Here is a 23,550-nt window from a genome sequence, read left to right as displayed (position 1 = left end):
TTCATGACTTGTTCTCAAGTGGGAAGTCTATTCACCAGACCAGAAGAGAATCAGTGGGTTTGATTGAGGAATAATTTGGGGGAGAAATTGTTTACAATCAAGAACTACACAGTAATAAACACCTGTACAGTAGTGTGGAAGTGAACCTTTGTTGTATGATCTTAAAATATTTCCTTAATTCAAATCAGTAGCTGCTGAGCTGTTCGCTACATCTTTAACTGACATGTTCCAGAACACTCCTCATAAAAGCATGTTTTACTTCCGAAATTAAGTGTACAACTTTTATTCTTCATTATGAGTTTATACAATCTCTCTCTATCCCCCCAGCTCATGATAAATGAGCAGTGATGTATTTACTCTCATCAGAAGCTGAATCCTGATTGGTAGTAACAGGACGGATAATGAACACCTCAGTGGGACTCCTCAGTACTTTCAGGGTGTCGTCCGTCTTCATTCTGTACGATTTCATTACTGTTTGATTTTTTTAACTGCTTATTCCAGCCCACTGTATTATAGTGAGGAGTGTAAATAGAAGAGCTTGTACATATTCATGTGATTTGCTGCGAGGTCGATATTCACAGAGAAACTGTTCACACTGTTGTACTTCGACATGGTCACCAGCAAAGCTTTGTGGATAAGCAGTGTACAAACTAAACACAAAAGAATCAGACACTGTCTTAATGTTTAAATAAAGAGCTTATTGCCATCGACTTCTGGTGTTTGTCTCACATTCGTGCAATACACAGACACCCCATGGTCAAAAGTATCTGCACACCATGCTTTGGTTATAGGCTTGTCGGACATCTCTGTACAAAACCCTGATGAGATGCAGTGTGTTTAGTGGGGTTAAGGTCATTCACATCAAACTTGTTGAACCAGGTCCTTTCATATTTAGAGTGGCACGGTGGCTCACAGCAAGAAGGTCCTGGGTTCGATTCCCAGGTGGACTGGTCCGGGTCCTTTCTGTGTGGAGTTTGCATGTTCTCCCCATGTCTGTGTGGGTTTCCTCAGGGAGCTCGTGCAAGTGAGGTGAATTGGAGATACAAAATTCGTGACTGTGTTCAACATTAAACTTGAACTGATGAATCTTGTGTAACCAGTAACTACCTGTCCTGTCATGAATGTAACTAAAGTGTGTAAAATGTGACATTAAAATCCTAATAAATAAATAACATTTTATATTTCTGGATTTTGCTTTGTGCACAGTGGCACAGTCATGCTGGAACAGAACAGAACCTGTTAGGTGTTGGTGTGATTAATCGGTGTTCACATATTTTTGGCTTAAGGTGTAGTTTACATGTATTTTAACGAAGTAATTATCCACCCTAAATGTATTTAGTGATCAAATTCTATTTCATTAATGAACTAATATTAAATATAATAAATATTTTAATGTAGATGACTGTGCTTTATGTTAACCCCCATCGCTGAGATCCACCTTGCTAGTAATACTGATGACACCAAGTCATTAAGAAAGTAAACGTGCTGGAAGTGGTCAAAAACCCAGATCTGGATATTGTTCATTCTAACGTCACGATAATTCAACCCCTACATAAAATTGCTGATATTAAAACTAGTCTGTACAAGTTTACTGCTAGTCTGAAGGACCTCAGCTTGGGTTCCAGCATGGTTAAACCACTGGAATTCAATAATCAGCCTCAATCTGCTTCAGCTGCTTTGTTAAATAAACACCACCCAGAGATTTAAGTGTTTAAAAGTTTGGATTATCCAGCCCCAGGTAGGCAATATCCTACATTACCCATAATGCTTTACAATTACACGTGGTAACCAGCTAAATCAATTACTGCTTACGACTTTTAATTAAACTCAGTGTGTGGTGCATTCTGGGACTTTACGCTTGTATTGTTTGTCCTGGTTTATGTTGGATTGTCAGTATGAAGCTTCTCAAAAATTGGTGAGTATTTGAGACGATAACAGGACACTCTTGTATTGTGATGGTGGACCACACGAGGGCACCAGAACTTCTCAATTGCACATTTTCCCGACCACATGAAGTCACATTACACTACCAAAAGTATGTAGACACCTCTACTAAATAGATTTCAGGTGTTTTAGCCGCACCCACTGCTAGTATAATGTATAAAATAAACGATATGATTTTATTTTATTGTGGCAGTTCGGTGAAGACCATTTCAGGGTTTAGCAGACCCTCTGATCCTGAAACTTACAACTGTGAACGAGTACAGCATTTAAGTAGGGTGACCATACATCCTCTTTTTCCTGGACTTGTCCTTTTTTTTGTGAAAACCAAAATTTGGTCACCATACTTAACATTTTGACTTAACAAGTTTAATGTGGAGATGCTCCACTTCAGTAACCTTGTTTGGGATGAATCAGAACATTGGTTGTTAGACAGGACGTCTCGTACAACATCAGTGCCTGAACTCTTGCTATGCTTATTAGACTGTGTTGGTAGACACACTCCGAAATCTTGTGGAAAGAAGCTGCTGCAAAAGGGGGTAAACCAAGGCCGTAGCCATGAATTAAATATCCTGTGAGCAAACAGCAGCAGGTGGTGGTTAGTCGACTACTTTACATTGAGTTTGCATTGTAAGTTCAGCATTTTTACCTTAAATTTACATCTAACTTTACCACTTTTCTAAAACCTCTGGTGAGACATGCAGAATTCACCCGATATTGTGTTTTTAAAATTTTCTAAATTCAACACAGATCGGGGCTGTCCTGTTTACATTTCTCCTGCTACCCCTGCTATAGACATTCCACCATAGTCTTTAATGTTCACAAACAAAAACATGGCAGACTCCCCGGATAGATGGCTAGCATCTTATAATATGACTGCAGGGTTAAAAAATGCATTGTGATGATATAGTTCACCTACAGCTGATATTCTACTACAGGCAGCTTCAGTAGTATCAGAAACAGACTCAGTGGTATCAGAAACAGACTCAGTGGTATCACTGGCCCACTTTATAATGTTCTAGATATCTTCAAAATGATTATTTAAACCTACTTCATTCATAGCAAGTCACCACGCCTTATTTTATTCAGTTGTACCCCATGATCATTTCACCAACTGCTTTATCCTGCTCAGTCACACCAGGTCAGACACCAACTAGACACACTGGGCAGGAAAACACAGTGGAAAACACAGGCCACATATCAGTTCAACACACTTATCTATTAATTTACTCTCATTTTCACTCATTCACTCACATTAATTCCTTCAGTTGTGTACTGCACCACCCTTAAACCCTGCACACATGGAAACACTCACTCATACAAACACTCACTTACACATTTACTTTCTCAATCACTCACACTCAGTCAGTTTTGTACCCAGAGAAAACCCATTAAATATATCAAATAAAAATGAGAAAACAAAGTATTTATTCAGATTTTTCTTTATTTAAGATATACACTGTTTCTTAAATTATTTGTTGAGCTGTAGTCCGGAACAAAAATAACCTGGTATTTATACAAAAATATAAAGAGAATTAAGTGCCATATGCAACATATACAACAGTAAAGTTTGTACAGAAAATCAAATCTTAAAAAAATCTATGACTAGAGAGCATTTACATCCATTTAATAAACCAGAAACCTTTCCATCAACCGCTGACTCCAACCAAAACCTTTAAAACTTAATAAATTCCCTTTTACCCAACTTTACTTTTTCCAACTCAGTTCAGTTCATTCCAACCAGTTTGGAGAAATCCAGGTGGAATTTTGTTAATGGACTCACTGCGACTCAAAATGTTCCACATTGTCCATTACAAGCACTGTCTGTTTCACGGCTAATATCCATCCCAACCTTTTTCATTTACAAACATCATTTATACAAACCAACATATACACACACACCCTCACAGGCGCTTTACTGTTAGACACAAGAACATCGTTTTAAAAACGTATTAAAATCATCAGTGAGAATGAATTTCATTGCTTTTAAAAGATTTGTGGAACATGGCAGAGATCTTTCTCTTACAGAGCATAATGGGCAATTTACTCGTAATCCTCCCGCTTACATTTAACAGCCTGTATCTAATGCTGTGTTCAACTTACCTTGTACATGAGTAGTTGCAACCTGGAATTACATCATTTACAACCTCTACACACTAAAACAAGGTTTGGTCTGTCTGTGCATCAAAAGCTCATAAAGTGATTTATAGTACATGTTGAGGGTGTAACCAAATGCTGTTTGATTTGATTACTGGTGGGTTTTCTTAGCTGGAGGTCAGACATCCAGAGTTCGGGTAAGCTTCGGGTAAATGCAGCACCAAAAATCTTAAATCATAAAGCCTGTTCTGCAGAGTAGAGATCTGTGTTCAACTGCCTATTTTGGCATGTTTCACAAAAATGCACTGTTGCTGTACACAACAAGGTGGTGCATGAGAATTACACACCATTATCTGTTGAACCATTGATGAAACTGGTATTGATTTAACCTTGAATGAAACACTTGTGACTGTCCGTCACGATTGATCCAGGTTTAAATCACAGTGCTGCTATCAGACGGTCAGACGTCCACACAGACGTGATTGGCTCTGTCTGAATGGGGTGGCCAAAGCACTAAACTGGATTGGTGCCCTGTCAGGGTATTCCTGCCTTGCACCCAGTGATCCCGAGTGGGCATCCCTGACCAGGAAAAGTGGGTGTTGAAATAAAATGCCAGTTTAGCTTCTAAGCAACCCAATAAATGATGGTTATTGAGCATGTTGTGTTTGTACTTGTTACGTCTACAGAAAAGCTGTTGGAGTTGCTTAGTCATCGCTGGCTGTGTCCCAAATTACCCTCCATCACACTGAATACTTATGAACAACAAATGTTGCTATGCTACTACAGGATTTTCAGTACAGTACTACCAAGAATGAAGTATTAGGTTTGAACTGTGAGTTTTAAACCTGGTAATTTGGGGAACATAATCTTTACCACAACAGACCAGCAGTGTACTTTCGTGAAACATCAGTAAGATGCCAAAAATGTTCCTGTGAACCAGACGGAGCTTTTAATTCTGTCTGACTACAGGAAGACTTTACAGCCCTTTGCTTTGTGTATCACAGTACCTTAAATATTAACTATAACAGCTTGTCAGGGTCTTATCGGCTGGTTTAGAGGAAAAAAAGGTTAGATTGAGGTTCCTGCTTTGCTCTAAAGCTAAAAATGACTCTGCTAGTGATACTCAGTTACCCTTGAGCTTTTTTAATTTAGGTTTAATATCAGTCTCGACTGCTTGTGAAAATTAATTGATGCTGTAAGTTAAAAAGCATTTGGTGATACAAATGTAACTCATAATGTAACCTTGTGATATTATTATTGTTTAAAAACAGTATTTTCAGCTCTGCAATTTTCCACCCAATATATCACGTCACATTTTTCCATAATGCTTGTGATAAGAAAAAGACCAACAACAAATAACTGGGAGAATTGATCAGAAGACATTTCCAAAATGTAAAAGACATTAACGAAGTTCTGTTCACAGTAGTTGGCATTTTTTGGCACCTCATAACTTTTCTTTGCTCTTGTAATCACGTTAATGAACCTCGGCCAGTCTGTTCATAACAACACACTGAGACTTACAGGCTTGTTCTCGTGCTCGGGGCTCTGATCAGACACTCACACATACATGTTCGCTTCTTTCATCTGTATAAAATCTTTGGTCCAATCGTTCACCTGCTCCTAGATTGCAGATCCGCTCTAACAAAACCTACTGTAGCCAAAAAAAGTATAAAACAAAACAAAGGAAACTAAAACACCGTATCCTGGCAAAAAGTGCAATTAAACATTTATACCACTTGAAGAAAAAGCTTGGCCTGATTTCATTATTTTCTGAAATGACAAATAATTTCTGTACAATTTATGCACTATGTGAGCAAAAGTATGTGGACACCTGACTATGAACTTGTAAGACATTCCATTTCAAACTCGTATGCATTAATATAGAGCCTCCCCCACCTTTGTGAAGGCTTTTTACAAAATTCCTGGTCAGGTCTGGTACTGATATTGGAATAAAAGACCTTGTTCACAACTGATGTTCCATTTCATTTTGAGGGTCTTCAGTAAAGTTTAGGTCTGGGCCCTGTGCAGGCCACTGAAGTTCCTCCTGTGCAGGCCAATGAACCTCCTTCTGAACACAGAGGTGCAGTTTAGCATGACTGTGCCTCTGTGTACAGAGGGAGGTCCATTAAGAGCAAAAAGGGCCTTTCCCAACCTGCTGCCACTAATTTGGAAGCATATCATTTATTATACTTGATTTTCTACACCTGTTTATAATGGGTGTGGTTAAATCACCTGAACTGAATAATTAGAGGAGGTGTCTACATACTTTTGTTTGTATAGTGAAATCTCAAGGATTTTTACCAGATTGTAAAACTATAGAAGTGAATTTATTTAACATGTTTATAACGGAGTGTCACCAAAAGTAAACAGACAGAAGAATGAAGGTATGAACCACCTCCCCACTGGTATCAAGTTTAAATGAAAACAAAACTGCTACGATTTTAAAACTGATTTCATCACTCACCTACCGTAAAGCATCTACCTCCCCAGAGTCAAAACGAGGTTAATATGACCCCCCTCTTACATTGTTTAAATAAAGTCTGTCGGGATTCTTTCTGAAAGCCTCTTGGTGGTCGAGTCTCGGTGCTGTAAAAGAGGTAAATCTGTACACGGGTCTCTCAGTGTGGTGTGAGGATCTCACAGATCTTCAGAGTAGATGATGCAGGGACTGGCGTCTTCGCTGGACTCCAGTCTCACCGTCGAAACAAATCTGCGGCTACCCGCTCCGTTAGCGTCATAGCTCAGTGTGGTGCGGTAGATGTTGCGCGTGAGTTTGGGGTAGACGATGGCCGTACTCTGGAAGTGAATGGGTCGATGCCGTGGCTCGAAGTGAACTTCCGACTTGTAGCTGCGCCACGTCCGGTTCTGCAGTGCCACCACCGTCTCGCTGTAGTTGGTTACTGTGGGAACACGAGCGCAGTACACTTCATCGCGGTAGTGCCGATGTGAATCGTACTTCACCTCCGAGCTGAATCTGAACACAAAACCACAGCAGTAAATATTTATTTATTTATTAATTAGGATTTTAACATCATGTGTTACACACGTTGGTTACATTTATGACAGAACAGGTAGTTACTCATTACACAAGATACATCAGTTCACCTCACTTGCACGTCTTTGGACTGTGGGAGGAAACCGGAGCTCCCGAAGGAAACCCACACAGACACGGGGAGAACATGCAAACTCCACACAGAAAGGACCTGGACCGCCCCACCTGGGGATCGATCCCAGGACCCTTCAGCCATGAGGTGACAGTGCTACCCACCAAGCCACCCCATACATTGGATACTACGTTAATCCAGAGACATTGCCAGTCCTGGTAAAGGATGTTTTATTTATGTTTGATCAGATTGTGTTATGGAATCTGTAGGTATTCATTTATTTTTATACTTGCTAAGCCGACAACTTTGAAGATTGGTCTGTCTGTGCATGTGACAACAATCCCACAAGCTTTACATGCGGCTGGCCTGCATGGCTGGGTGGCATTAAAGACGCTCTTCTGAAAAGTGCCATACTGAGTCAGTCTTGTTTGCAATTCTAATGCCGACTGAAAATCAAATGCAGCACACCACCCAACATGATGTGGATGTGTTTCTCTTCTGTAGAAGCAAATGGTTAGGAACGAAAATAATTGCGGCCTTGTCCACCCAAATACTTCAGGAAAACATGCAGCCCACCGCTAGACTGTAGATGAACTCTAGCTCTAAGATGGGGGGTGGATTGGCGTCCTGACTGGGGTGTGTTACTGCATTGTGCCCAGTGAAATCAGACCCACCGCAACCCTGAGCAGAATAAAATGGTGGTAAAAGATGAACATGAAAATGAATGGATGAAAAATTTGATTAATAATAATCAGCCAGTTCAGGAGGATTTAACCATTCAGATGTTCTCTCTTATTTTAGGGTTGTATGAATCACGGGAGTCAGAAGATGAGATTTATTCACTAGATCATTTAGTTTTAAGCTTTAGATTGCGTGTTTATAATCAGTAATTGTTTACCTGATCTGTGTGGTGGGTTTGGGGTTCACCTCGATGCTCTCACCAAACACCACGGGCTGCATGCGTGATCTGACATCGCCCCCCTGAGAGTTTAGCAGCAGATATGGAAGCTAAACACACACAAAATGAGACAGTCAATAGCATCAGTGTTTGAAACACTCGTACACTTCAATTTCGAACCTTACAGCTCTTTCATTACATGAAGACAAAAGAATAATACTGTCATCAACCAGCCAGATCCCTACACAGACACAGCTGGTTGGGTTCCTGAAATAGGGCTATTTCTTACTACTTTACATAATATAAATACATTATATGTTTGTGTGTTTTGGTGGCCACATGCAGCTTATTTCATTCAGAATTAACAAATGCTCTTATTACTGAATGGGCACAAATTCCCACAGGTATACTTCTTCTTAAGCTGTTGTTCTAGCTGAATAGATCACATAGAGGTCACTCTATTCCATATAGTGTACATGGATGGTGCATACACGGTATCTGATAGAGGATCCAGCCATCAGCATGCAGTAAATTACAGTTTAGAAACAGATGCTCACTGACAAAACACTACAGTGCACGTACACACAGCACACACACACACACACACACACACACACCAAAAACCAAACACTACAGTGCACGTACACACAGCACACACACACACACACACACACACACACACACACACCAAAAACCAAACACTACAGTGCACGTACACACAGCACACACACACACACACACACACACACACCAAAAACCAAACACTACAGTGCACGTACACACAGCACACACACACACACACACCAAAAACCAAACACTACAGTGCACGTACACACAGCACACACACACACACACACACACACACCAAAAACCAAACACTACAGTGCACGTACACACAGCACACACACACACACACACACCAAAAACCAAACACTACAGTGCACGTACACACAGCACACACACACACACACACACCAAAAACCAAACACTACAGTGCACGTACACACAGCACACACACACACACACACACCAAAAACCAAACACTACAGTGCACGTACACACAGCACACACACACACACACACACCAAAAACCAAACACTACAGTGCACGTACACACAGCACACACACACACACACACACCAAAAACCAAACACTACAGTGCACGTACACACAGCACACACACACACACACACACACACACACACACACACCAAAAACCAAACACTACAGTGCACGTACACACAGCACACACACACGTACACACACACACCAAAAACCAAACACTACAGTGCACGTACACACAGCACACACACACACCAAAAACCAAACACTACAGTGCACGTACACACAGCACACACACACACACACACACACACCAAAAACCAAACACTACAGTGCACGTACACACAGCACACACACACACACACACCAAAAACCAAACACTACAGTGCACGTACACACAGCACACACACACACACACACCAAAAACCAAACACTACAGTGCACGTACACACAGCACACACACACACACACACACCAAAAACCAAACACTACAGTGCACGTACACACAGCACACACACACACCAAAAACCAAACACTACAGTGCACGTACACACAGCACACACACACACACACACACACACACACACACCAAAAACCAAACACTACAGTGCACGTACACACAGCACACACACACACACACCAAAAACCAAACACTACAGTGCACGTACACACAGCACACACACACACACACACACACACACACACACCAAAAACCAAACACTACAGTGCACGTACACACAGCACACACACACACACACACACCAAAAACCAAACACTACAGTGCACGTACACACAGCACACACACACACACACCAAAAACCAAACACTACAGTGCACGTACACACAGCACACACACACACACACCAAAAACCAAACACTACAGTGCACGTACACACAGCACACACACACACACACACACACACACCAAAAACCAAACACTACAGTGCACGTACACACAGCACACACACACACACACACACACACCAAAAACCAAACACTACAGTGCACGTACACACAGCACACACACACACACACACCAAAAACCAAACACTACAGTGCACGTACACACAGCACACACACACACACACACACACACACACACACCAAAAACCAAACACTACAGTGCACGTACACACAGCACACACACACACACACACCAAAAACCAAACACTACAGTGCACGTACACACAGCACACACACACACACACACACACACACACACACACACACACACACACCAAAAACCAAACACTACAGTGCACGTACACACAGCACACACACACACACACCAAAAACCAAACACTACAGTGCACGTACACACAGCACACACACACACACACACACACACACACACACCAAAAACCAAACACTACAGTGCACGTACACACAGCACACACACACACACACACACCAAAAACCAAACACTACAGTGCACGTACACACAGCACACACACACACACACCAAAAACCAAACACTACAGTGCACGTACACACAGCACACACACACACACACCAAAAACCAAACACTACAGTGCACGTACACACAGCACACACACACACACACACACACACACCAAAAACCAAACACTACAGTGCACGTACACACAGCACACACACACACACACACACACACCAAAAACCAAACACTACAGTGCACGTACACACAGCACACACACACACACACACACCAAAAACCAAACACTACAGTGCACGTACACACAGCACACACACACACACACACACACACACACACCAAAAACCAAACACTACAGTGCACGTACACACAGCACACACACACACACACACCAAAAACCAAACACTACAGTGCACGTACACACAGCACACACACACACACACACACACACACACACACCAAAAACCAAACACTACAGTGCACGTACACACAGCACACACACACACACACACCAAAAACCAAACACTACAGTGCACGTACACACAGCACACACACACACACCAAAAACCAAACACTACAGTGCACGTACACACAGCACACACACACACACACACACACACCAAAAACCAAACACTACAGTGCACGTACACACAGCACACACACACACACACCAAAAACCAAACACTACAGTGCACGTACACACAGCACACACACACACACACACCAAAAACCAAACACTACAGTGCACGTACACACAGCACACACACACACACACACACCAAAAACCAAACACTACAGTGCACGTACACACAGCACACACACACACACACACCAAAAACCAAACACTACAGTGCACGTACACACAGCACACACACACACACACACACCAAAAACCAAACACTACAGTGCACGTACACACAGCACACACACACACACACACACACACACACCAAAAACCAAACACTACAGTGCACGTACACACAGCACACACACACACACACACACCAAAAACCAAACACTACAGTGCACATACACACAGCACACACACACACACACACACCAAAAACCAAACACTACAGTGCACGTACACACAGCACACACACACGTACACACATATCAAACAGCACACACATAAACACAAAACACTACAGTGAACGTACACACACACACACCAAAAACCAAACACTACAGTGCACATACACACAGCACACACACACACACACACCAAAAACCAAACACTACAGTGCACGTACACACAGCACACACACACGTACACACATATCAAACAGCACACACATAAACACAAAACACTACAGTGAACGTACACACACACACACCAAAAACCAAACACTACAGTGCACATACACACACAGTACACACACATGTACACACACATCAAACAGTACACAGCACGTACATTAACAGCAAAGACTACACTGCACAGACACACACACCAAAACTACACTGCACAGACACACACACACACACACACCAAAACTACACTGCACAGACACACACACCAAAACTACACTGCACAGACACACACACACACACCGAACACATCACACACATACACAAACACACACACCAAAAACCAAACACTACAGTGCACGTACACACAGCACACACAGTACACACAGCGCACACACACACACGTACACACACATCAAACAGTACACAGCATGTACATTAACAGCAAAGACTACACTGCACAGACACACACACCAAACACAACATCACACACACAACAAAAACTAAAGACTACATGGCATGTGCGCACACACAAACACTTCACTGAAAGTACACACACATCAAACACACTGCAAATACACATACACACCGACTAGCTGAATCAAACTCGTCTCTCTCTGTCTACCAGTTTCAATTCCACAGCTATAAAAGCTACTTTATCTTTATTTATTTTTATTTTAAAGATTTTAAGGGGAAATGTCAGTGTGTGTGTGTGTGTGTGTGTGTGTGTGTAATACACTGCTTAATCCAGACACAGTGACATTAATGGTCCTCCTGTCTTATCTTGTACGTGGTTTTAAGCAAAAAGAAAATATATTAAGCAAATGATCTGGAAGAAAAGCTGTTCCAGACGTGACCCTTTGCCTTTAAAGCTGTAACTGAAGACCCGCCCTGTTTGCATAAAAAGTGGGTTAATGGTAAGGAATTGCAATAAAATTGCAGACCAAGAAGTGCACGCCAATCGTCCTCACATATACATAAAATAACTGATGGAAATATCTGAGGCTGTGAATCAGTGCTGCTCTTTAAACTAACCAAGCCCACGTTTCACAGGGCAGATCAATGAGTGAGATCCAGAGGCTTTGCCACATCTGTTTGCTATCTCTGCTGAGGAAGATTGTAGATTAGAACTACCCACAATGACAGCCTAACACTACACACACACACACACACACACACACTGGTGGTTTAGGGCACAGAAAGCATTCATCTGGTCTCTCCTGCTGGAAGCGAATAATTTTAAATACTCACCAGTGCAGAGTCACACATACAAAACTGTTCAGGGACATTTTTATTAAATATAGAATTTTTAGTTAAACAGATTAACCAAAGGCTGCAAGGAAATCTGCACTGAAAGACATCTTACTAGTACAAAATGAGTAAATAATTTTATTATAATAAGGTAATGCTCAAACAGGATCAGAATATATATTTCAGTTATGTTTCTTGAAATAACAAGTGAATTTTTAGCGACTGTAAATTATTGGTAATTAACCTCATTATTAACTTGATTATATAAATCGAGTCTGTAAATCTGTACTGTCATAATGAATGTTAGTAATGTAAGAGGACACACCCACGTGCACACACATAGAAAATTAATAATGTCATTTTACATTGTGTTACGGCCTTTTTCTTGTTAATGATTATAGATGATTATACACCCATCAGTCAGAACATTAAAAGCACTGACAGGTGACATGAATAACACTGATTATACTGCTACAAGCAAATGAAACAGTCAGTGTTTGTCGTTACTGTGTTGAAAGCAGGAAAATACCTTCATCGTTTTCATTTACTGGTACCCATTGGAACCCATTTCTAACATTTACAGTCATAATAACTACAAAATAACATGTCACATTACTTGGTATACAGGAAACAAACCTTTTTTGGAAGAATGCTAATTAATAAGTAATAAGAACTAATAAATAATAAGAACAAAAACCTAATGCCAGAGTTGCAGTTCCAACACAAGTGGCTAAAATAAAGAGCAAACGGGTTACTGCATTAGTTTAAATTAGTATTTAAACTACTGCAGTAAGTATTAGTGTTGAATGTGGATTTGTAATGAGGTCGATCCTTAATAAACCTTAATAATATCATTAACAATAATAATAATAGCCACTAATGGTAACAGAAAGTATTCAGACCCCTTATATATAAGGTATTTATATGTGATCTTTTCAGCCAGAACAGCCACTCTTCTGAGAAGGTATCTCGCAATATTTTCAATTACTGTATGTCTGTAGGAATTTGGGCCAATCACTCAAAACAGCACTGTATAGATGGTCAGTGATGTTGGTCAAATAAGATTCAATTGAAGTTCCAGTTCAGCGGGGTTGAGGTCAGGGCTCTGTGCAGGACACTGGAGTTTATTTTTCTTTATATACACATATACGTTTTTATAGAACTTGCTTAGTGCACAGGGGCACCATTATGCTGGAACATCAAAGGTCCCTAAACTATTGCTGCAAAGTTGGAAGCATATAATAACCTTTATATAACTGATTTATTACATCAGTTTGCAATTATTATGCCTGAAACACATGAATTCAAAAATAAGAAGTTTTGGGTGTCCCAAAACTTTTGCCCATGTAGCGTATCTCGGACTGAGCACGGCCACACCAACTCAAACACAAAGTCAAGTCAATGACAGCTTTTACTGTTGATTAACTTTCCCAACACACACACGCACACAAACACGCAGCGGGGTGAAAGTCCAATTATGCAACCGGGCTGCAACAGCGCCTGGTAGCTCCACCAGTTAAAAATAGAGAGGGGATTGTTTCTGCCTGGCATAACAACTCCAAAATAGACCCGCGGCCATGTGAAGAGAAAAACAGAATTAAATCAAACCTCTGCAAAGCACAGCGAACAACAATGTCTTTGTATGTTCCTGTTGTTCGTCCAAGTTTATTTGCTTCTGTAAACAGTGAGTTTTACAGGGAGGAGCAGATCAGTGCTGGATCGTCCAACTGGACTTCTCCAGAAAGTGCAAAGTCAAGCTCTAAGCCATTTTTACTCAGAGTCTCTAAAAGTGTTCAGAACAGACTGTCTCGGCTCTCTGCTCTCTGTGCATGATTTTTTCCAACCACACAGCTGAAGCTCTACAGATACGTTTCCATTTTCATAGTGACAGCAGAGAGGCTTAAACCTTAAGTTCTGCTCAGGTCTGTATTGTGATGAGAACCATGTGGGGCGCCCACCACCAGAGAGACCGACCGAGAAAGTCATTCAACGGATACAGTGGGCTGTGTAATGGTCAGATGATAATTCAACTCCTGAGTGGCAAATGCACAAGCAGTGTAGGAATACAGACGGTATCATGTGACCCTTTGTACATGTTAGAGCTTTCTGTAAGTACCTTATTGGCACATATCGACGGAGGCATGTGCCAGCCTATGGCCTCTTGGGCCAGTGAGGGTGTCCTGCAAAAGGCAGAGGTCACAAGAGTGCATAGGAAACAATGATAGTTATTACTTTTATTTTACTTGTGCATTATACCCAGTGTTTGTATATCCAAATTAATAAGTGATGTTACAGGGTTGTTCCATTCCTACTATCTCTTATTTCCACTCCTTCTTGTCAGTGGAGTGATATGTAGGTAAATACCACTACTGTATTGAAGCGCTTATTAATTTCTTTTACATACAAGATTAATTATAATAATCATACTAATTTTATTTGGTTACTTTTTGGAAAATATGTCCTACACATAAAGGAAGGCACAAAAATGTAAAATATGAACATTACTTTTACTTTATTTATAAAGGTAGGGCAAAATTGGATTAGCTTTTTAATATAACGGGACAACATGCAGCAAAACAGCATGATTTTATTCTGATTTATTATTTTAAAAACGTTTAACACAACATACACACTGCAGTTTTCAATGTATCAGTGGTGATGAGTTCTGATGATAACTGTACAGGTCTTGGGAGTTTTGCAAAAGAAAGTGGGACACTCAGACTAAAGGGTGAATCTCACTTTACAGCAATGCCACCCAGGCACAGAAGGTAAAACCCTAAAGTCATGATTTATGAGAGGATAATAATAATAAACAATAAAGCACTTTATCAAATCGGGCATGAGTCAATTGGGTGTGTGTCCCTTAAACACTTAACCTACAGCACCTACAACCTTTATTCTCTTCAGCTAACTTACTAAGATAACATGTTTTGTTCCTTGTAGTATTTAAATATCATATAGAGTAAATAGATTATAGGCTAGAAGAATATTAATAAAGTAATTAGTGTGATAAATAAACTGAATCACCTCCACTGTTAGCGCTGCTCCACTACAGCATAAATCTGTTATTCCTTTGCAGAGCATCAAGTAACTTGTGGAACTACATTTAATTGTTTATATAAATGCAAAACTTTAAATACAACATTTGAAGAAGTATTCACATCATTTATCTGCTGTAGTGCTGTTAGTTTACTGCACTAATTATTATTAATATTAATTATTAGTAATGTCTAGGCAAATACAAGTCTGTCTGTGAACCAGGAGGAAGAATAAAGAGATGCAGTACGTCTTTTTTCATGCTTAATTCTACAGATAATCAACATGCTGACACTATTTTCAGCAAGACAAATTGGGATTCCAGATCTCCAGATTTTAGGTTAAACCTTTTAATGTCTAGGTTTTCTACAGTTATGATATAAAGTGGGCAGTCCATAGCCTAGCCTGCTGTAACGATGCTGTATGATTTACTAGGTTGGTACACAATGTGGTAAACAATGAAGATTCTTCTTACTGTCTATAACAGAGTCTATAATTCTTTTCCTGCAGTTATTTAGGGTTTTCCTTTTCCCATCACATATAATCCAACTTAAAAAAGGCTTTATAAATAGCACATGAGCTGAATTATGTGTGTTGGGAGAGGAAAAACCTACAAAACTTCAGCTGAAAAGCTTTAGTCCATAGCACTGGTACTTTATCTTCTAAACCTATAAGCATTGTGCTTATCACTCACACAGAAGCACCTGATACAGTCTATCAGCTGTTTTTGACTGAGACCAGCTGATTTAACATTTACATTTTCGGCATTTAGCAGACGCTTTTATCCAAAGCAGCTTACAGTACTGTAACAGTATACTGTCTAAGCAATTGAGGGTTAAAGGCCTTGCTCAAGGGCCCAACAGTGGTAACCCGACAGTGCTGTGTCTTGAACCAGTGACCTTTCGATTACTAGTCCAGTATCTTAACCGCTTGGCTACAACTGCCCTTTAAAAATGGAATCAGGTGTAGCTTGTGTTTGTTTGGTAGAACGACATGCAGAACACTGGTCCAGTGGATGAGTGATGGACCATTCATTATCGGACCACTAATTCTCTGAATACGAGATGCCATTCAAGCACACTCACTTGACTTTTAAACCAGTCCCACATTATCCTCCTGCTGCATGCTACTGTACTCAGAATTCAGAAAAAAGCCGAACATTGGTCCTTGTCTGACAGACTTGATGTCTGTAGCATATTGAATGCTGTGCCTGATGGCTCATGGCGTGTGTGTTTTCTTTACAATAATTTGGTGATTTAGGGGGTGCTGAATGGGCACTAGATTAGCTGTGAATGGCTCCTGTCTGTTAGCTCAGGACTGCATAACCTTTTCAGAGGCAGAAATAAGAGCCCGGGGAACGTGGAGGGCTGGATCAGCTAATGCCCACCGCGCTGTAATGTGAGCACGAGCAGTCAAGCAACACTCCACTAAAGGGTACGAATGTGGGTAGGAGGGTTTGTAATGTTGCAGTCAGATTGCATTGTGTACACAATGTTAAAAAGCTCTACATGAGACAGGAGGGATAAAGAGATACAGTTTCAGCTCTGGAGGTTAACACAGGGTCATTCTGTTTACACCAACACGCTCAAACGTTCTTTCTGTAGTTTTTTTTATGTTCCACTTTCAGCCTCAGACGCTCTAATATTGCCCTCCTGCTGGGATCCACTTGGGCATGTGCTCATATTAAATGTTCATATCAATACAGCTGCAGAAGCTTAGATCTCAGTTTATCTTGCTGACCTCTGCCATGAAAAACACACGTTCAGAGAACTCCAGAATGTTCCAGTAAACAGAATTACACGACCGCTTCACCAAAGATTTAGGCCTCCGATACAACCTGATTATCTGCATCTTTATCTGCACTAAACTGAATTTTGGCTCATGTTGCATCTCCACCCATAACTGATTTTTAAGTTTGTTAAAACAGCTCTTATTTAATTTTCTTGTATTTCAATAACAGCTCCAAAAACATTATACTCATAAATACACTGAGTTTAACATTGGTCATCAAGTTGTGTAAGTGTTTACTGTAGCTACAGTAACAGAAACATATAATGTTTTGATGCAGCTAAAGCAGGGCCCTAAGATATTTTTCCTCTTTTTTTTTTAAATAATTTTTGGATGTAGACTTGAAGTAAACAGTTTACATACATGCTGTAAACTTCAGGCATTCTTGACATTCCAGTCAATTTCTGCAAATGTACAGATGTTCTTTTTCTTTGACAGAAATTGAAATATAGGATCAAGTAAAAACATTTATTAACCTTAGAGAACATCCAGATGTGTGCTGGTCTCTGAAATACTGAAATAAACAAAGACTAAACTCAAAATTCATTAAGCTGAATATGAACCTAAAATTTAATTTTGATCAATTCTTTATTATTTTTCCTTTTGGACACTTGTGGCCAGTCGGAGCCTATCCCTCCCTCATTACTGCCAACGTTACCACCCGTAATTAAGGAGGGCAAATGCTGTCGTGTAGCCACCGATCGCTTCGTTTCACCTTCCGGGGGTGGGGCCCACAATGCCCAGTATTGCCGCAGAGAGCCACGTACTGCCGTCCGTGATCAGCCGCCCTGTGCAGGTGCCTCGACCGTTCAACAAAGGTCGTAAATGGCCCAGCAATGAGGAACCTTATTGTCCCTCCTCTTACTGACAAATATCCAATTGTATGTCTGTGTAGGTGCCTGGAAGGCTGATAGCAGAGCTCAGTACTGGTGGGCTAGCGTGGGCTCCCCATCAAGTTTCCTTTCATCAGACCAGGCAAATTGTGTCTAATGTGTGCACAGCCAGGTTGGTTGACCCCTAATTTGAATGTTCCTAATCACTTGCTTTTTAAAGTTGTGTATAAGAGCAGGAAAGGCACTCACACACTCTGTAAAGCCACTCAAACTTTATAAGGCCATTTATGCTTTATTATATTGGTGCTATTTGAGTAAATTACCTTTTTTATTGTCATCATAAACTTTATGAAAATTACTGCTGCATTTTTCTGGAAAATCTCTACCCAATACTTGAGTAATGTTGTCGCAATTTAACACGAACCATGATTCAGGTACATCCCTGTCAGAAGTATGTGGACACCCCCCAGAGTTCAGGTGTCTACTACCCAGTTTCATAAGATCAAGTTCATGCTTCCAGTGCACAAAGTGAAGTCCATAAAGGAATGGTTCAACTGGTTTGGTTTGGAGGAAATCCAATGGTGTGCACAGAGCCCTGATCTCAACCCCATTAAAGATCTATGGGATAAACTGGAACATCGGTTGCTAGCCAGGCCTTTTCTGTCCAACATTAGTTCCAGACGTCACAAGTACTGATTTGACTCAATGAGCAAAAATTTGCACACACACAACAACATCTTATAAAAATCCTTTGCAGAAGAATTGAGGCTATTATAGATGACATGGGGGGAGGGGTGCAACTGCGTATTAATGCCATTATGCTCAATTTCAGGTGTCTACATAATATTAAAACTTGCATATGATAACATTCACTAATCAAGCATTTATGCCATCAAAGTAAAAATCAAGTTTATTAATCCAGACAACAGAGATCACAATCCTGTCTGTTCATATTTTTTGGAACTTTGATTAAAACTACATAAAAAAATTAGATACAGAGTTTAATAGCTGTTAAAGGAATTCAATGCCCTTTTCAGTAAAACTGTAGATTTGGAGTAACCAGCCTTTTAAAAACATGTTGAAACTGTCTGTGGTAAAGTCTGATGATGGAATGTCTATTGGATAAGAAACCACATTTCTATATGCAGACCTTGGAACCAAAATATTATCTTTACTTTCAGTACTCACCAATTTGCCCTCCCGACTTTCTTTTCTCCAGTAGCCATGATGTTCAATAGCGGTGGGTGAAAGTGGGCAGAAGGGCGGGCTCGGGCTGGGCGGGAGGCCGGAATCGGGACTGTCGAGGAGCCCTTCTCGGCTCTTCCCTTTCAGACTCTCCTCCATAGACTGTAAGTGCAGGTGGCCCACCATTTCTGGAGGAACTCGGAACACAGACTAAATTATAGGGAAGAAAATCCCGAGGCCGGTTTCACTTGGTGTGATCTGTTAAGGCGGCTTTTTAAAAAAGAAATTAAAAGCGGTCACGGTCCACTCCAAAATCCCATTTCAGTCACAAGTAATCAGGTCTTCTGTCTTCAGCTCTCTGTAACAATAAGATTAAAATTAAACCACATTAGAGTAGTTTTATGTTAAATTTATGTCAAAATTAGCAGATTATAACCATTTACTGACTACCACAGGACATGTCATTTCTATAGTGTTAAGAAACTGAAACATTTGATGCACAGGGCCACATATACATGTTTATTAAGATGTTTCCCTTGTAAGTCATAAACATACTATTTAGCATTAAAATGTTCTCGTCATTAATAGTTAATCATTGGTTAACACACTATATGGCCAAAAGTATTTGGACACCTGACCATGAGTTTGCTGGACACCCCATTTCTAAAACAAACAGCATTAAAATACAGTGACCTCTGTGTGACCCTTTCAGCTAGAACAACAGTCATTCTTCTGAGAAGGCTTCTTGCAGAACTATGAAGTATGTCTGTGGGAATCTGTGCCAATTAAGTCAAAAGAGCATTTGTATGGGTGGGCACTGATGTTGGTGAAGAACCCTCAGTTGACATTCCAGTTTATTCCAAATCTGTTCAGTGTGGCTGAGGTCAGGGCTCTGTGCAGGTCACTGGAGTTTCTTTAAACCCGAGCTTTTCTTCATGTCTGTATAGAGCTCGCACAGGGGCACAACCATGCTGGAACAGGAAAGGGCCTTCCATAAACTGTTGCTATAATAATGTAAGCATATAATTTACTTTATATAACTGATTTATTACACCTATTAGCAACTGTTGTGGCTGTAATAAAAATAATTAAATAGATGGGGTGTTCCAATACGTTTGTCCATAAAATGTGACCTACTACAATATCTCCCACATCACTGAGTTTCATGTTAACAAGGATTTAAGCTGTGAACATGGCAGTGATGAGACAGATCTGGTTGAGAAATGTTGGTAGTTAGCATTCAATTACAGCTAAATAGTCTAATCAGATGACAGAGATCCAACAGGTATCTGTAAACTCTTGATGGTCACATTAGTTAATAAAACATCGTCAGAAATACTGTACTGAAAAATACTAGGGTTTGAGGAATACGGTTTGACACATATCCACACGTGTCGAGTTCAGTAGTCCGAACTGATACACAACTAGTCCTTTTTTTAATGTTTAACCTTGATGGTTTTCCATGTTTATAATGTTTATCTTGTAATGTATAATAATAATGTATAATAGGTTCAGAATAGGTAAGAAAAGAGTTTAAATATGGCCCCAGAGTTCTGGTTCAGCACTCGCTGTTGTAAACTGGTGCGTATGTGCTAAGGGGGCGGAACTTCTGCTGAGTCAGCTTACAGCACAACACAGGCTTTCTCTACATGGTACTGATGTGTGTGATTTCTGCAGCTCCCTTCTTAAATTAATATGAACCATTAAGCAGGGATGATGGTAGTTGCTGTGTTGCATGTTGAAAACGTTTTCTTGTGCTATGAATAGGATGTCTGCGAGACAAATGTGGACCTGGATTTATTTTGGTATTAATGATAGTTAAATATATACTACCTAATGATAACTTTATAACTTGGTGGATACAATCACTAAAGACGTAGTTGTTTGCAAACACACTTTACATTACAAAATATTTCTTCCTAGATTTTTTTCTTTGCTGGTTTATTGGGATGTCAAGGGGTGTCAGGGGTGTCAGCCAAGCACCTTGTTAAAATGCCAGCTACCATTTACAAACCACAGATCTTTTTAGTGGATCCCATTAAATGAAAAGTGTGGTAATTACTAGTACATTAATGAGATTATATGTGTCTTTGGTTGAGCTTAACGGAGTTTCTATTCAATCACAGGAAACAAAATACAAGATTGTGTTGGCGTATGTCCGGTGATTACAATATTTCTAACAGCACTTGTATGTATCATCTCAGTGTTTGATAGAAAATTGAGTTTAAGACTTCACCACACACAGTGTTTTCTAACTATTATCTGTCTCCTTTTCTGACAGGTTTTGGTCAGTAAAGCAAAGGAAAGCATGTTGAAGCAGTGGAGCTTAAACACTTGAGAGTTCAGGTAAGTAATCTGATATTCCTTTATGTTAACACAGTTTAACTAAAGAAATCAATAGAAATAAATAAACAGTTTCATTTTTCATTTTCAATGAGTGATACAAAGCCAAGCAATTACATTCAGATGGGATCATGAGGTAATTACCTAGTAGTGACATTTTATGAGAAAATAAAAGGAACTTGTGTACTATACTGTACTATACTGTACTATACTGTACTACATTTACATTTTCAGCATTTAGCAGACACCTTTATCCAAAGTGACTTACATTACAGTTACAGTATATAGTCTGAGCAATTGAGGGTTAAGGGCCTTGCTCAAGGGCCCAACAACAGCAACCTGGCAGTAGTGGGGCTTGAACCAGCAACCCTCTGATCACTGGTCCAGTACCTTAACCACTAGGCTACAGCTGGCCCTGTACTATACTATGAAAGATGTTTGTTTATTAAATACATGGACTTTATAACACCAGTGGCCAAATCCAAAGTGCAGTACAATAAAGTGTTTTTTTATTACAGCTACAGTTCTGTTTTAAATGTTGTTTTCTCTCATGTTCAGGTATTATGAGCTCTGTAAAAGCTAAGCAAGTAAATAAAGAACATGATGATCTGTATTATTATACATGGTGTACTGGTGACTATTTTATTCAACACAAGAACTTAAATAGAAATATTATTGTCATAACAAAAGATTTTATTAGTAAAATATTTAAGCCATGCTATTGTTAGAACTGTTAGTTAATGATGATTAAAACAATAAAAAAATTTAATTACAATATTGCTGTATTACTAAACAACCAACTAATTAAATATTGTGGAATTTAAGCTGTATCTGTACATCTGTATATTCTTTCAGCACATATAAATGAAGTTGAATGAAATGAAAGTTTCATATGAATGAAAGTTAGAAATCAGTGTGTACAGTAAAGTTTTACCTTCAGGTTAAAACTCCAGCCGGTTTAAACCTCTACTGAATGAAGAACTCTTCAAAGCTCTGCTGTTTAAATCCAGTGCAAAAGCAGCTCGAATTAAAATCCAGTTTTGCGCCACCACCGCGGTTATAGATCCACCGAAACCAACCGGGAAATGTCTGTGTACATATTCGAGGTAAGAAGTGAGCAGACCCGCTCCGGACTCCTGCAGGACTCGGTGTGTGAATGTTTCCTTCTGTCTGCAGCTATTATTCAGCTCTGAACCCTGCGGGTGCATGTGAGTGCGGGGGCGCGCGTGTGTGCGTGTGCAAGCACGGGGGCGCGCATGTGTGTGTTGCCTACACATTGCGTTTTCTTTTCAGTTTGACTGACTGAGATTTCTGCACCTGGACCTTAAAGCAGCACATACTGATCTA

The 23,550-nt window shown here is 40.1% G+C and overlaps 1 protein-coding gene across 2 annotated transcripts; it reads right to left on the bottom strand.

Annotated features, from left to right (window-relative positions):
- Window positions 1-6,381: 6,381 nt before the first annotated feature.
- On the bottom strand, window positions 6,382-23,301 carry rflna (refilin A). 2 transcript variants are annotated; one of them, XM_062998681.1, is made up of 4 exons: window positions 23,138-23,301; window positions 19,864-20,218; window positions 8,041-8,150; window positions 6,382-7,012 (listed from the first exon to the last, which is right to left on the bottom strand). In XM_062998681.1, exons 2-4 carry the CDS (start codon window positions 20,044-20,046, stop codon window positions 6,676-6,678), a joined length of 630 nt encoding a protein of 209 aa, XP_062854751.1. In that variant the 5' UTR covers window positions 20,047-20,218; window positions 23,138-23,301; the 3' UTR covers window positions 6,382-6,675. The 2 variants fall into 2 exon arrangements, with proteins under 2 accessions (XP_062854751.1, XP_062854752.1); XM_062998682.1 differs by lacking the exon at window positions 23,138-23,301 and having other exon boundaries at window positions 19,864-20,279.
- Window positions 23,302-23,550: the final 249 nt, after the last annotated feature.

The sequence above is a fragment of the Trichomycterus rosablanca genome, chromosome 7 (assembly GCF_030014385.1).
Source record: "Trichomycterus rosablanca isolate fTriRos1 chromosome 7, fTriRos1.hap1, whole genome shotgun sequence".
Classification (NCBI taxonomy): Eukaryota; Metazoa; Chordata; class Actinopteri; order Siluriformes; family Trichomycteridae; genus Trichomycterus; species Trichomycterus rosablanca.
Note: the sequence above shows the minus strand (reverse complement) of the source record. Positions and strands in the feature narration are given on the sequence as shown.